Raw genomic sequence first — 15,458 nt, forward strand, 5'->3', positions numbered from 1 at the left:
GTTTGGCAATTTTTTTTCGAAATTATGCCAAAATTACAGCAATTATACTGTAGATACCAAATCTATTAATCATAAATTGTGATCAAAATATTTTTACACATTGTGTTTAGAAAGAAATATGCAATCATTACAAATATCAACACATCTGTTATCCATGGAATTTTCCATTCATTTAATATTTCCAATCATAAACGATTGGATAAGAGGTAAACTGTTAAAATAACAAATTTCTCTAGTAATTAAATGTGTAGGTATATATTATAAATTCAGAGCTGTTTAAAATAAATCCTATATAGAATTTCATGCGGAATTTCAAAATATTTAAAAGTAGTAAACAATTTAAATTTTTAAGTTAAATGTAACTTTATCTCTGTCATAATGCATTTAATGAAGAGCAAGAATTCGAACAAAACGAGTCTCGTTTTTCAGGTACAAGATGTTGAAGTTTTAAAAAAGGTTAGCAGCAGATTCATCAGAATTCTGGGATCTTTAAGAAAGTAAGAGAATATATGAGAAAACGTATCGAGCTGTGTTTTGAGGCATAGGACGCCATTTTGAACAAATTATAAACTTACCCTTACAAATTTTTACATGATACCTTTTTTCAATGACGTATTTAATATAACCAACATATTGTGGCGGTTTTACTTTTTCTAATCCTCTATTCTGGGGACTCTTGCATTCTGCTCGCGTTCAGAGAAGTAAAAATGCAATTATCAGATGCCTTTCTCTTGGCACCATCCTTAAACTAGAGAACGCGTGGGGATATGGCCTAGGCACAGCATTCCTTAATTTGCTGTGGCCTAGGTTCTAATTTATTTGCCTATAACCTGGATACACTCGGAATGGCACAGGTTTTCCTAGAGGCTTTCAACTACCAGAGTAAGAGTACTCTGGTGTCTTTATCACGTACGTTTTGTTTTGCCTGAGCACTGGTTTGAAGTTTAGTGAAAATATTTTGATACCTGTATATCTTCTGATCAGACAGAAAATTAAAATTTTCGACTATGTTTGAACCATAGACAAAATAAACCGAACTGTAGAGGCAAGCCGGTGAAGCCAACCGTCAGCCCAACATCAGCCCAGCCAGCCTCGCGCTCTCGTTAGTATTTTATTAAATATATTGTTTTTATTTGTGCAATCATGGGGCAGTGTATCGTCGACGATTGTAGTAGCAGATCTGATCGCAATAGTAATGAAATTTCATTCTTTAGGTAAGTAATAATATAAAAATATTTTATAACATTTCGACGGCGTCGCGCAGCATTCTCCATCTCACATGCACTTATTTCCAGTGATGACTTCATGTTTTTTAGTGCCCACGTTATTAACTGATGTAAATATACAGGCTCATATTATCAACTGGCTATTTACAATTAGTTTTTTGTTACAATTGGTGTTTATTTTCATGATGGCTATTAAAAATAATTGTAAATATTGAACCCTCAACCTATAATTTCAATAATAAACATATATTAATGTTAAATCACAGGTAATTAGTTACTGAATAAAATTGTATTAGGTACCCATTTTCTTGTTTTTATTCTCAGGTTTTCTAAAGAGTGTGGAAATGAAATTGGAAAGGGTCAAAGCCATTAAAAAAAAGATTGGGCGCCCTCAAAATCGTCCATTATATGTTCTTTACATTTTCAAGAGAAGTTTATTATTATTAATAAAAACGGCGCTAGAAATCTATCCAAAAATACAGTGCCACTGTGGCTTAAAAAAGAAAAATGACAATTTAAGAAATAGAAATAATAATATATTTTTTTTAATAACTTTTATAAAAACAGTACACCCAAGCTACAGAAAAATAAAATTGTGTATCATGTATTAAAAAACTTTTTTAATGTGAATTTATTTAAAAAAATATGGATAAGAACTTGTGAGGACTATATGTGAAAAGTATATGAAGTTAAAATATTTAAATCAGTAAAATCTACTAAAAGACAAATATTAAATAAACTAACATTACTTAGAGGACAATAAATATACGTTAAATTATTTTGTAGGTTTATTTAAACAAAACATTAAAATATATTATTTTCTGAATTCCAAACTTGAGAAATGAATATTTGTCATAAGTGTAAAAATACTGTTTAATCCGGACCTGATCCAAAGTATGCGCGGTCAGATTACCTCACACACTTCACTTCCCCGCAATTTGGCTTCATCGGTTCCCGTGCTTTGGGATAGGAAACGTACACTCTAGGTGCTCTGTGGTTTGAACTGAGAAAATTAATTTATTTGTGATATTTTCATAACAACGTACTGCTATAGCACGTACTGCAATAAGAAATAAATTTGGAGCGTACAATATGTACTAGCTAGGTATCCGTTCTTGGTTAATGATTTGTCAGGTACCAGAGTAGACGTTCGAACACCTCATACGATGACTCCGCAAAGACCCTGCAGCTTCGCTTTAAATTTGGACTTTTTGCCTCTCCGGATTTTGCCGATCTTTGAAATTTGTTCGACTCGTATCTATGTTATCGTTTGGTGTGGCGGCGCAGATTTATGTTGTCCTTCCTGTATTGTGCTCGCGCACAATGTATTCGTTTATTCAAAGGTAAACAGGCATTTGGGACAAATGTTTATATATAAAAGTATTCTTAAATGTTTTAAACAAAGTTTCAAACAACTCCTTAACGTCTGGACCTAACATATGCCTACTATAGATCACATACGTTTCCATCAAACCAAAAAAATAGGACACTAATATATTATTTTTTAATTTTTGTAATAGTAGAATTGGGACATATGAAAGCGATTGTATAATCCAAAAATTTTTTGTAGAAGGAATCTTTGACCTGTTCTTGTTGTTTTCGGATTAAACTCTGTGAATGCGGATCCGCTGTCAGAACCCCTAGGCCTGCCCTGATTTCGACGGAGGACTCAGTCTTGACGAAAAGTGGGAGTTACCACTGAAGATGCCGACAGTGACAAACGGTGAAACGTTGGGAAGAATTGGGATGATGCGACCGGTGACAAAGGCCACGACGGAACGCCCTCATACAGCCTACTCCGAGAACAACAAGGGCCAAAGATAACTACCTAAAGTTAAGGAAGTGAATTGTAAGTGTAACTGGCTGCAAGCAAAAACATAGACAATGGCATAACTACGAAACACCGTGGTTCTTTAAGTAAGGAAAGTTAGTTTAGTTTTAGTACTGTTTATAGTGCATCTATATTCTACTTCAAATCCTGAAGTGTTAAAAATTAGATTTTATTTATTATATGATAAAATGTTTTAAATGAACAAGAGTAGAAATACATTATAAATAATGAATAATTTCATATTCTCTGTTTAAAATTATTGTTTGCATATTTTAGCATGTTCGAGTTCTAAGGAATAAAAACAATGGCTTTAATTAGAGAAAACTGAAAACGTGTTGCATTTATTTCTACTTCACTTGCTTTTAATTAGTCTTTTTAAAACTGAACTTTTTGTAAACCGACCAGGGAGCGTTATCGGTGTTATCCTTTTATATAGGAAGTGGAACTTTCTACCTTGGATCGTATACAAGGGTTTCAAGTGGATTTCCTTACTTCCTGCTTCGCGTATTGTACACCTGCCGGCATAATAACACTTACTCATTTATTTACAATATTGTTTGCCTTGAATTACTGAGCGATGAGGCTGAAATCAATAATTTTAGAGTTTTGTGATTCCTTGAAGTTTTTAAAAAGTGATCTTGTGTAAAAATTTGGGGATATACTTTATCATTTTTGATTTTTCGCTATAATCGGTTTAACCATAGCTTTCGAACCATTTGTGAGAATTAATTTACTTTTGGTATATTGAAAATACCTACGTGAACCAGTGAGAAAAATTATGCATTTGATATTTTGTCATTGTTTTTTCAATTCAATTTCGCACGCGTTTTTAATATGTTTTTCAGTACTATTCTAGTAAACAGAGCCAATATTTATATACCTCAATCAAATATTAATATTAATAGTATCACAAATTCATATACTTTTACATACATTACAGGCCCTAATGGCACAACGAAAGTGTTTCCTCTGTATATTTGTAAAAAACAATTGGTAAATTTATATTCTGAGTTTCTGACTAGATGAACTTTAAAATACATTACAGTTACGTCAATGAAGAACAGGGCAGTTAAAGTAACAATGCCCTTTCCTAATATTGTTAGTTTTACTACTACGATTTCCTACGGAAACTAAAATCTAATTATTCGCAAATAAAAAAAAACCTCAAAAGAATATACACATCCCTTATAAAGGGAGTTTTTCCGATGTTGGAAATGAATAGTTTTCCATTAGAATTTAGAATTTTTTAATTTTTTTGTAAAATATTACAACAGTGCATTATGTGTAACTAATAATATTGAAAAAGTTGTATTACCACAATTTTATTTCAAATATTGAAAAAAAAAATTATAAAAAATCAAATGTATCGTTTTTGTCATTGTTCTTATGTTTTTAAAATGCTATAAGAAACAGTATAAACATATACTGGTGACAAGTAAAAAAAAGTAACCCGTTAAAGTAACCTGTGATTGTGTACAAAATTACTATTAAAGAGTTGTTCGTCAAAAAAAGAAACATGAAAATATTAACTCCAATTGTTCTCATTATTTAAATAATATTGAAATGTTTAAAAATGCGTGTGATCAAAATTTCGTTGCCAATTCAAAAATTAAGAAAATATTGACAAAAAGATCAAATACATTATTTTTCTTACTGATTCATGCACTTTCAGTAAGCCATACGAAATAAAACTGAAAAAATATGCATGATGAACTTTTTGGAGGGTCCACAAAGGGATAGGATTTTTAGTGTATACAGGATGATTTAGTCATAATGTCATTAATTTTAAGGGAAGATAAGAAAAAATGAGTAGAATACGAATACGCGATTAAAAAATTTTTATAATGCATATTTACGCTGAAAAAAAAGTTCTCAAATCATTATTTAAATCCCTTTTCGGACCGCTCCTGACTGCTAACCCACAAAGCTTTATTGAGGGTGAATCTTGGTCACTAACCTAGCTTTTACTGCATTTTTAATCCGTAGTGAACGAGAAGGAAAAACATATCTTTTTATCTACACTAGAATGAATAACAATAATTTTTTTTACATTTTAAATATTAATAAGTATTATTTATTTGTTATTAAAAACGAATGTTTTGGAGTGTTGGGTTATTACAATTTAGTATTTTTAATATTGTTACCATTTTCACTACGTTTTATAATTGAATCAACTATATAAGAATAACAAATGTTTTGGAATGTTGGGTTATTACAATTTAGTATTTTTAATATTGTTACCATTTTCACTACGTTTTATAATTGAATATGAGGTTTTAGTATTATGTTCAATTAATTAATCAGTTTGTAGTACGTATACCTTACTGTGTGGCTAGTTGCTTTTCAAAGAGTAGTATGGTACCTACCTATTTAAAATGCCAGTACGGCTAAAAAACACTCATTCGTCCATAGCACTTTGTTAATACAATTAATTGAGATCTGCTACACTTTGATTTCGCCAATTATTGCAAAATTCAACACGATTGGGGAAATCAGCTGTTTCGCTTCAACGTTCGAACGCTCTGTACTCCGGCGCGGCGGACTTAATTCGAAGTACCCTGTATATCTGACTGATGATAAAAATAAATTATTATTTTACTGGGTCCTGGTGTATTTGTTAATAAGCTGTTTTATTACAGCTTCTGATGATAATTATTCGAGGTAACTANTATGTGATGGTTTTAAAAACCTTCAAAATGTGAACATTTCTGGCGAAAACAAGCCATTGTCCAGGACTATGGTTGTTTTTGTAGAATCTCGAGTGGACTATGGCTGTTTTTGTAGAACTACCGAATCTTTCCTGTACTATAACTATGGACTATGGATTGTTTTGCAGAAACCAGAGAACCAATCGATCGGGTGTGCTCGAAAACATAAATGTCAATATTAACCGCGAATTTCGAATTTTTGTAAGCAACGCCTCAATTGAATATGAGGTTTTAGTATTATGTTCAATTAATTAATCAGTTTGTAGTACGTATACCTTACTGTGTGACTCGTTGCTTTTCAAAGAGTAGTATGGTACCTACCTATTTAAAATGCCAGTACGGCTAATAAAACACTCATTCGTCCATAGCACTTTGTTAATACAGTTGAGATCTGCTACACTTTGATTTCGCCAATTATTGCAAAATTCAACACGACTGGGGAAATCAGCTGTTTCGCTTTAACGTTCGAACGCTCTGTACTCCGGCGCGGCGGAATTTAATTTGAAGTACCCTGTATACCTGACTGATGATAAAAATAAATTATTATTTTACTGGGTCCTGGTGTATTTGTGAATAAGCTGTTTTATTACAGCTTCTGATGATAATTATTCGAGGTAACTAATATTCCCAACTTATCTAAATTAGTATTGTTCATTAGAATTGTTTTACTGCAGTACATTTCCACTCAAACTTATACCCGGGTGAATAATGAAACATTATTGTTTTATTACATTTTATCGGTGTTATTACGCAGTGCTTTAGTCGTAGGTAGTCGATTTATTCCAATTAATAACGTTAACTGACAGTATCTTGCATTCTGAGATATATATATTTTTATTATAACTATTTAAGTACGGTTTATTCGATTCGTCCCTATTGTCACGTAGAGGCGTATATGTATTTTCTATTTTAAATCTGTTTGGAATATTGAAGAATACTTCAAAAAGTAGCAGCAGCTTTTCGAACATAATTCATTAAAGATCGTACATACCTCTACATAGAGACCAAAAATGAAGAGTCATTCCTGAAATGTGGCAATGTGTAAAATGTCCAATAAAACTAATTTCATAAGCAAATTTTTCTGTCATTTTCGGTTTAATGCAAGTTACCACAATTTGCAAAATTTGTGTGGTAGGTACCTCTTATATTTTGCTTATTTCAGTTAAAAAATATTTCCTTTATAAAGTTATAGGTAAAGTTTTTATGAAAATAATGATTTGTTGAGTTATTTACAAAAAACTTATTTTGTATAAATTCCCGCAAGGAGTAATTTTGATAGAAAAAACAGATTTTTAATTAAAAATTGTAAATTTTTTATTGCTTCATAGGGTTAAGTGTGTATGGATAGCATATCGGGTAAATGGTCTCCACGGTTTTACTGGCACCTACGCATTCTATTCTCGAAATTTTGCATGACCGATTTGCATAAATGCGGTGAATTTCGTTGATACAGGACTCAATTTCCTCATTCAAGGCGTGGGTGATCGTGGGCTTGTTGGCATAAACCTCCAAAAACGTCCAACCGCGTTAAATCGCTTGATCTGGGCGGCCAATTCTAATCACCAAAACTGGAAATTACACGACCAGAAAATGACTCGTGCAGTAATTGAATTGTTTCTTGGGCTGTATGGCATGTGGCACCGTCTTGTTGAAACCACTATCATGTCGTCTATATCCATATCTTGCAATTTAGGCACAAAAAACTGGATAACACATTTTCGAAGAAGCATGGTCCTATGATGCCTCCAGCCCTAAATCCGTACCAACTAGTGACATGTTGTGGGTACTGTGCAAAACCGTACTTATCTTATCAACTTCCACGTCACCTGCTACATGGGTGTTGTATAACAATGAAAAAGTAATATTAACGGTCGATAGAAGGAAGCACAAAAAAACAAGCACTTAGGTAGGAAATTCTGGAAGGAAGCCTAAATAGTTAGTTGGAGATAGGCAGTTGAAGTGAGAACAGTGTGCAGATAGGTAGTAAGACGATCGGCGGGCAGTGTGACAAAGTAGTGTAAAATTAATTGTTTAAAGTGTTATTAGTTAGCAGCTTCCATTGCTTTCTGCTCAAGGGCATATATTTTTCTAAGGTAAAATTGTTATAGTTATTATTAACGATGCTCATTATTTATTTCATGTTAAAAATATATGTATTGTCCTGATTGCCAGACATTACAATAACGTCTTCTTTGTTTCACATCTAACTTGTTTTTGCCACGATTACGTTATACGTAAAATATAGATGTTTCATGATAATAATTCTGNTCACTATTCCGACCATATTTTGTACGAAAATTGCGAACTGTAGCTGCCAAACCTTCATTATTTTTAAAATAATACTCAGCAATGAAAACGCGTTCTTTCGTGTAGCGCCCTGAACTGTCAGCTGTCTTTTTTTTTCGTTGGCATAAATGGTGCAAAATCCAAATCTCGTGTATTTTGGGACACCCCATAGATACGGAAAAAATCTTATTTTAATCACCCTGTAAATTGTACACTGAACATTATCATCGTAATTTTTCTGATAGGGAAAGAGACTTCAGTTTGTCATTAATAGAAGAACCATCTCATCGATACAAGGGAATTTGTAATGCTTCATTGTTTCATATTGTCTATCAAATCCCATAATCGTGTGTGTAACGTGATCCTTTTCTTATAATCAGCCTAATTTACACATTTGTCACGCTTATAAAATTTCAAATTACAAAATAAAATACGTATTAAATGAAAAAAGTGTAGTATACAAGTGATGGTAATAGATTAATAATTAATAATAATAAATATGTTATTGTAACGCGTGTTGGCAATAGTTTAAATAACTAGATGGATTACACAGGGTCTAACGACACTTACAGTGTACGATAATTCAATAAACAAAGAAATCTAAATAAAAAATTTACGAATACACTGAGGATGAATTTTCAAGACAAAACGTTTGAATCTGGTTCGGGCTGAAGCAGTACAGTATTGGGGATCATGAAGGCTTGCAAAAAATGTAATAAAATTTCTAGGGTTGTATTTAAAAAAATGAGGTTGATGATAGCCCTGTAGAGACGAAACGTTATATATAAAAATTGATTATGCCATTCGATAGAGGGCAAAAAGTGGCCATGAGAAAGTGTTCTTCTATTTTCAATATCACCACAAACAAAGCTGAAATGAAACAAAAACGGATTTCCAAAATTTCTGTTTTTTTCAAATATTTCGCAAACTAATCATGTTAACCTTAATTTTTTAGAGGCATAATGTTGGTCCCCTGATTACGCAACTTTGCCCCCATTTAAGCTACTTCGTACCTCTTACCGTTTCCGAGATCCCTGTAGTGAGAAGCAAATTTGTAACAGCCTGTATAGGGAAAATCTAAGTGTCCAATATTTTAAACATCAGTACAGTTTACTTTGAGTCATAATTAACAGTTTTTTAGCGAAAAAATTAGAAATGATTAAAGTTAAATTTAAAATAAATATGCATGATCTGTTAATAGAAGACTTTATTGTGCTATTTACACCTAAAGGGCCCTACAGACTTCAATTCGCGCGAATAGGGCCACATGGTCTGTGAGTTCCCTGGATGGGAAATCAACGATCCAGTGCTTTTAAATTCCAACTTTTTATATGAAATATATAAAAAAAGACAAATGATAAGAGATAAAGAAGAGACTTAAATTTAAAAGCGGCTGGTATTTTTTGAAATGTCAAAGAGTGTGGCTAAGAATTACTGTTAGGAAGACCAAAAAAGCCGTAAACGTAAAGTTTTAATTGTTTTGTTAAAAATTGGTCACTATTCATATCAGTTAGTTGACTCTGGCTCACTTGTAAATTCCGTAATTAATTCAGAAACTAATTAACTAATAAATAATTAAGGAAAATCGGCTGAATTCAGATCGAAATACTGGGAAGTCATAAAATTTTACTGCAATTACCTGTTCCATAATTGAATTATGGATGTATTGTTGAGCTGTTCTGAATTCTGAAATCGTTATAACTTTAGAATCCTGGAAAATCTCAACATCCTGTAAGAAATATCAAAAAAAGTAATACCATTTCCAGTGTTTTAATACCAAGCCATAGTTTAAAATAACACTTAATATACACTAATCCAATAACGTAATGCGATCATTGATTGGTTGAATAGTATCTTGTAACAAATTAAACCAATTACAGCCAATTGAAACAGAATATTGCGACTTAATGTGATCTTAATCTTATTGTTTTAATAATTTTTAATTTTACAGAAATTTAATTGCCAACGTAAAGGAAATAAAATTACTGTTCCAATCAAAATTACTGGTCACGTGATTTGTAATCATTTACAAGGTGTTTAAAAAAACATGGGCCAACGCTCGGGGGCAGATTCCCAACCTAAAAGCAAGATTATTTTTCGGCAACCGTCCGGGAAGTAAGTGGCTACTTCCCGGACGCTTTTTCTTTGAGAAAGTAGCAATTTTTCGGCCTAGTCCGGGAAGTACGCACTTCCCGGACTAGGCCGGGAAGAATCACATCGTTGTTGTCATTGTGAATATGAAAATCTTGGAAGGTATGATTTTGATAAATGCAGTTGAACATTACCATAGCAACGAAATAACGACTGACAGCTATCTGAAGTGAAATTAGTTGACATTTTAATTTTCGAAAGTTTGCATGGTTTTTGGTCGCAATTGTCGCAATAAACTATGGAAAGCAACAGCGATAGTGAGTTTGAAAATGTGCCTTACGAAATTTCCAATGCAGCAGCTGCTGCTACAGCACAATTATTGCCTGAAAAATCAAAGTCCAGGTACGAAAACGTTTATGATTTGTTCACGAGATGGATGGATATGAAGAAATGCAAAACTATTACAGAGGATGTAATTTTAGCTTACTTGGCGCAAAAATCTGAAACTGTCAAATCCTCTACCCTGTGGAGCATGTACTCTATGTTGAAAAGTACCATTTTAGTGAAGAAAAATGTAAACATAGCCACTTTCCCAAAGGTAATCGCATTTCTTAAAAGGAAGAATGTTGGTTATAAAGCAAAGAAATCAGAAGTCTTCAGCAGCGAGCAAATCAACAAATTCATTAGAGAAGCAGATAATGAAACATATCTAATGCTAAAGGTAATTTTAACAAAATATTACGATTGTAGGATATAAAAGTATCAACTTAATTTGCTTCATTTTCAGGTAGCAACAATTATTGGGTTAGCCGGTGCGTGTAGACGGGAAGAACTAACAAAAATGTCAATTGATCTAATAAACGACAAAGAAGATATGTTGCTCGTGAAAATACCAGATTCTAAAACACATATTGAGAGAAATTTTGTTGTAATTGGGCAAGAAAACCTGCTGTTGTATAGGCAATATTTATCTTTACGGCCATCCCATACTCCACATAACAGATTATTCGTGAATTACAAAAAAGGAAAATGTTCGATTCAGCCCGTTGGTATCCACAGTTTTGGGAATCTCGGATTAAGAATTGCAGAATTTTTAAATTTACCCAATCCTAAAAATTACACAGGCCATAGCATGCGTCGAACTTCAGCGACGATATTTGCTGATAATGGTGGAAACATCACAAATTTGAAGAGACACGGTGGCTGGAAGTCTACCAATGTCGCTGAAGGATATATAGACAATTCACTAACAAACAAAATTAAAATTGCCAAGACCATTCAAAAATTATCAGATGAAAACAATCAATATGAAACGGAAACTTTACCTTCTTGTTCTGACTACAAAAGGCATTTAAATATACCAAGCATTTCAAACAAATTAAACCCTTTCAATATTAGCAATTGCTCAAATTTTACTATAAATCTTAATATAAATAAGAATTAGAATGTTTCTGTTAGTACCTATCTTCTGTTCGAATTTCAATATTTAATACAAATAAGAATTAAAATGTTCGAAATTTTGTTCTACAAAAAAATATAATAAAGAAATGTGTCTCATTAATTTGTTATTCTACATGGTTGCCGAAAAAATAGTGTACGCAACACGTCCGAAAACAGTTTTTTTGAACTCGCAGACTTCCAGGACTCGCCTACGGCTCGTCCTAGAATTTTGTCAACTCGTCCAAAAAAACAGTATTTTCCGGACTTGTTACGTAAATAACTATTTTTTCATATCAACATGGGTCCGATTTCTCTTTGTTCCTTAGCTACAGCTTGTCAAAGTTTTAAAATGTGTTTTTTCCAAAAATCTAGATTTCCACTTGAAATTAAATGAAATTTGGACAACTAACTATTTACAACCGAATACACATTCTTAGGTATTATTATGGTGAACATAAATTACAGGACCGGACTTAATTGCAAGTCTTGGATTTAATCAAAGAAAAACACCCATAGATTTCTATCTCTAGGTAGTCCAGGAAATATAGAGACGCGACTTTTTGTTTCGGCAAGCTGAATTTATCACTATAGATGCTAAATGATATCGGTAAGTTGAATAGTTTACAAGTTATGGCCTTATAAACAAATGAACTAATTATTAGTCTGGACGAGCCCGAGGATCTTCCACAATCGCACTGATTTTTTTCTTGGTAGATTTCATAATAATACATTGAAATCTATAATTTTTTTAATTTCAAATTTGCAACCTGTTTTTTTTTTTATTTTTTAGCCTTAGTTGCAATATGAAATATACGACGCACGAGCGTGATATAGTTATATATTATTACATATTCGGAAAGCTTATGAAAAGAGCTTTAAGTAAAAAAAATCGTCAAGATTCGTTGAAAAACAACGGAGTTACAGACTGGCCCATGTTTTCTGAAACACCCTGTATGAAGGCTCTGTATGTAGGTATGTTAAATATGTATTTGTCTCTCCAAAAATGAAGTAGCTAATGTTGAAATAAGTTGTTTATTCTATAGTGAACCAATATTATGTTGATGAATTGATTATATGATTATAATTTTATGCGAACGAAATAAATGAAATATGAGACGAAAAAAAAGAGAACGCCTTAAATTCAGTTCGATCTGGTACGAATGCCAACGAATACCTACACCATTTCACAACACGACACCTTGGGCCTTGGGACTCGGCCTGCAATTTGTCAACAGATTTCCTACAGTCTATATTGCACTGTTACGTAACGCAAAACCAAGCGCTGTACATAGTCTACCTACATTTTTCTGAACAGTTCAATGAACCCAGCTGATGTGTGTATGTATAAATTCAGAATATGTAAGTTGTGTTGTATTTATGTATATTGCAAGTCAGATATACTTACGTTTATCAAGTCTCAGTTGACTGAATAGGATCGAATTCATTTTTTAAAATATTTTTTTTTTTGAGAAAAAGTGTTCAAATTATAAACATGTAGTTCGTCATATTTTGATTTTCCGTCGTTTTGTGTAAAAAAGAGATGTACAATATTTTATTTTAAAATTACCTCGACAAATAACGTATAACAAATATTCAGCGTGGTATCCATATTCGCGGTTTACTTACTGAAATTATTAAGAATCATCTTTGATGACGCATGCGTAATATGAGTATTCGGGAAGCATTATTGCGGAGCTTGACTATTGTCTTTGCATTTCGGAGATTCTCAAGCGGAAGGTTGTCATTTTTAAATTGTTAAATATTGTTATATATTTTATTGTTAATGGGTGATTTTTTAACCTGAAACTTTCAAATATTTCGAGAAATAAGTATTCTACGAAAAAAAATTTTCATAATCAAAAAGTTAATCATTCTAGGGAGGGGATATATTAGTGCTAAAATTAGTCCATATCCCCCCTCCTTCTAAGTGAGATCTTAAATAGAAATCCATATATTTTATTGCAGATTTGCATTCAATGGCTAAAAGTACGTAGGATTTGTCTGAAACATTGTTTTAGATTCATGATAAATGGTGCTGTAATCGACGAAATTCAATTTTTTCAATTTCTCGTATTGTATGTACCTATGCATACGATTCTGTAATACGCTTGCAAGAAAAGATACCACGTTTTCGCTTTAAATAATCAAAATTAGTTTTAAAACAAATTTTATTTTTCAAATTTTCAATTACTCAAAAAACTACTATTATCGTAATCCAGGAACAGGCGTCCTTTTTGGGATACTTGATTAAATCTGCTTTCAACTGAATGTGTTTTTGTGGATTTTGTTTACTTTTGTTAAAAATATTTTTTATAAAATTGTTTATGTTTACATTTACATTTGTGTTATTTTTTTCTTCGTGTTTTTTGTGCCTGCAGAAACACAAAAAAACGTAGAAAGAAATAACTTTAAGAAACAAGTCATTTTAATCAAGCTCCTCGAAAGGAACAGAAATCCAAGGTATTTGAAAGTTTCAGGTGAAAAAAAACCGTTATAATGATAATGCTAAATTTGAATTTTTGTAAATACGTCGCCCTTTCCACATGTTAATACTACTTTGAGGAAACGTGATAAAAAATAATTTTAAATTTATAGAACAATTTCTATAGGGAACTCCATTTAAAAATACATATACAGGAAATTGGGGTAGTAAATAAAAAAACATGTAATATTTTGTATTAAATTAACCCTAAGAAATCTCATATATGGAAACGAGATTTTTTTCAATATGTATTGCAAATTCTAATTTTGGTACGATTTTTTAGGTACTAATTTTTGAAAAATTGCCGATTCCTTATCAGAAATCAGAAGATGTATTTATCAAAATACCTCAATTTTCACTATTTCTACACAATTACTCGAATAATAAATTATTTATAATATTGGTATTCCAGAATAGTTGATACAGCTCCATTATAGTCTTTCCGATCTCAATTGAAGACCAAAAAGCTAGGCAGTATGTACCAGGTTCTGTCGCTACGCATCAACTCGGCATTGAAATATTTGTACCCATATTTATCTAGCCATACAGGTCTGGTCGAACTAAACGTGGAGGTGGTAGAAATATATTCGTCCGGTTGCATGTGCACGCGGGCAAACGGCGCAGAAACAAAGCCGCTCTGGGCGACTGGGCCATAAATTTCAGTTGTCGACACATTGCCTAGCAGTGCAGTGCAGCAATACGGAATTTGGTGTGATTCAGGTAATTTTAATTTATTATAGACACCTTCTATTAATCACAATTGCGAATGGGAGAAATAAGAGGGATATTTTGTTTACTAATATTATGACAACATAGCATTTTGAAGACCTTTTGAAACGGAACGAAACGAAATACCGTCAGACAATATTGAATTAGTAAAATCAGTTGTTCATGAAACAGATTTAAAATTTAAAAATAAAGATTTGTCAGCGTCTCATTTGAAATATTTACGATTGTTTAAAAAAGGAAGAAAATGAAAAATCAGATAATGAAATTATAAATACAGTTCACATACAAACTAAAGCTTCAGTGTCCACAATTTTTCGTGTTATTAAACAAGGTGTTATAGATCATTGCGTACAAAGGAAGCGAAAACAAAAATTTAAAAATATCGATGACATGACAAGAGATGTAATTCGGCGGACAATTTATAATATGGTGGCCAAATGAAAACGAAATAGCCATTTTCAGGAACTGCGTCAAGATTATAGAAAAACGGTCAGACTCGTCGATTTTAGATTAAAGACAGACATTCTTTGCTGGTATTTTTGACTCCGCCACTTTCACCCCTAAGCAAGGGTATCATCACCCCAAAATATTTAAATGACATTGGGGTTTGAGTAATATTTCTTTTGAAAGCTCTTATAATTCTCTTTACAACAGACTTTAAATTT

General features: G+C 32.2%; 1 protein-coding gene across 1 annotated transcript; it reads left to right on the plus strand.

The window, feature by feature from the left end:
- Positions 1 to 10,277: 10,277 nt before the first annotated feature.
- Positions 10,278 to 11,612, plus strand: LOC111691486. The gene is made up of 2 exons (XM_023454415.1): positions 10,278 to 10,863; positions 10,930 to 11,612. The coding sequence occupies exons 1-2, from the start codon at positions 10,441 to 10,443 to the stop codon at positions 11,584 to 11,586; spliced, it is 1,080 nt and encodes a 359-aa protein (XP_023310183.1). The 5' UTR covers positions 10,278 to 10,440; the 3' UTR covers positions 11,587 to 11,612.
- The last annotated feature ends 3,846 nt before the right edge of the window (positions 11,613 to 15,458 follow it).

This window comes from Anoplophora glabripennis, unplaced genomic scaffold (genome assembly GCF_000390285.2).
Source record: "Anoplophora glabripennis isolate ALB-LARVAE unplaced genomic scaffold, Agla_2.0 scaffold285, whole genome shotgun sequence".
Classification (NCBI taxonomy): domain Eukaryota; kingdom Metazoa; phylum Arthropoda; class Insecta; order Coleoptera; family Cerambycidae; genus Anoplophora; species Anoplophora glabripennis.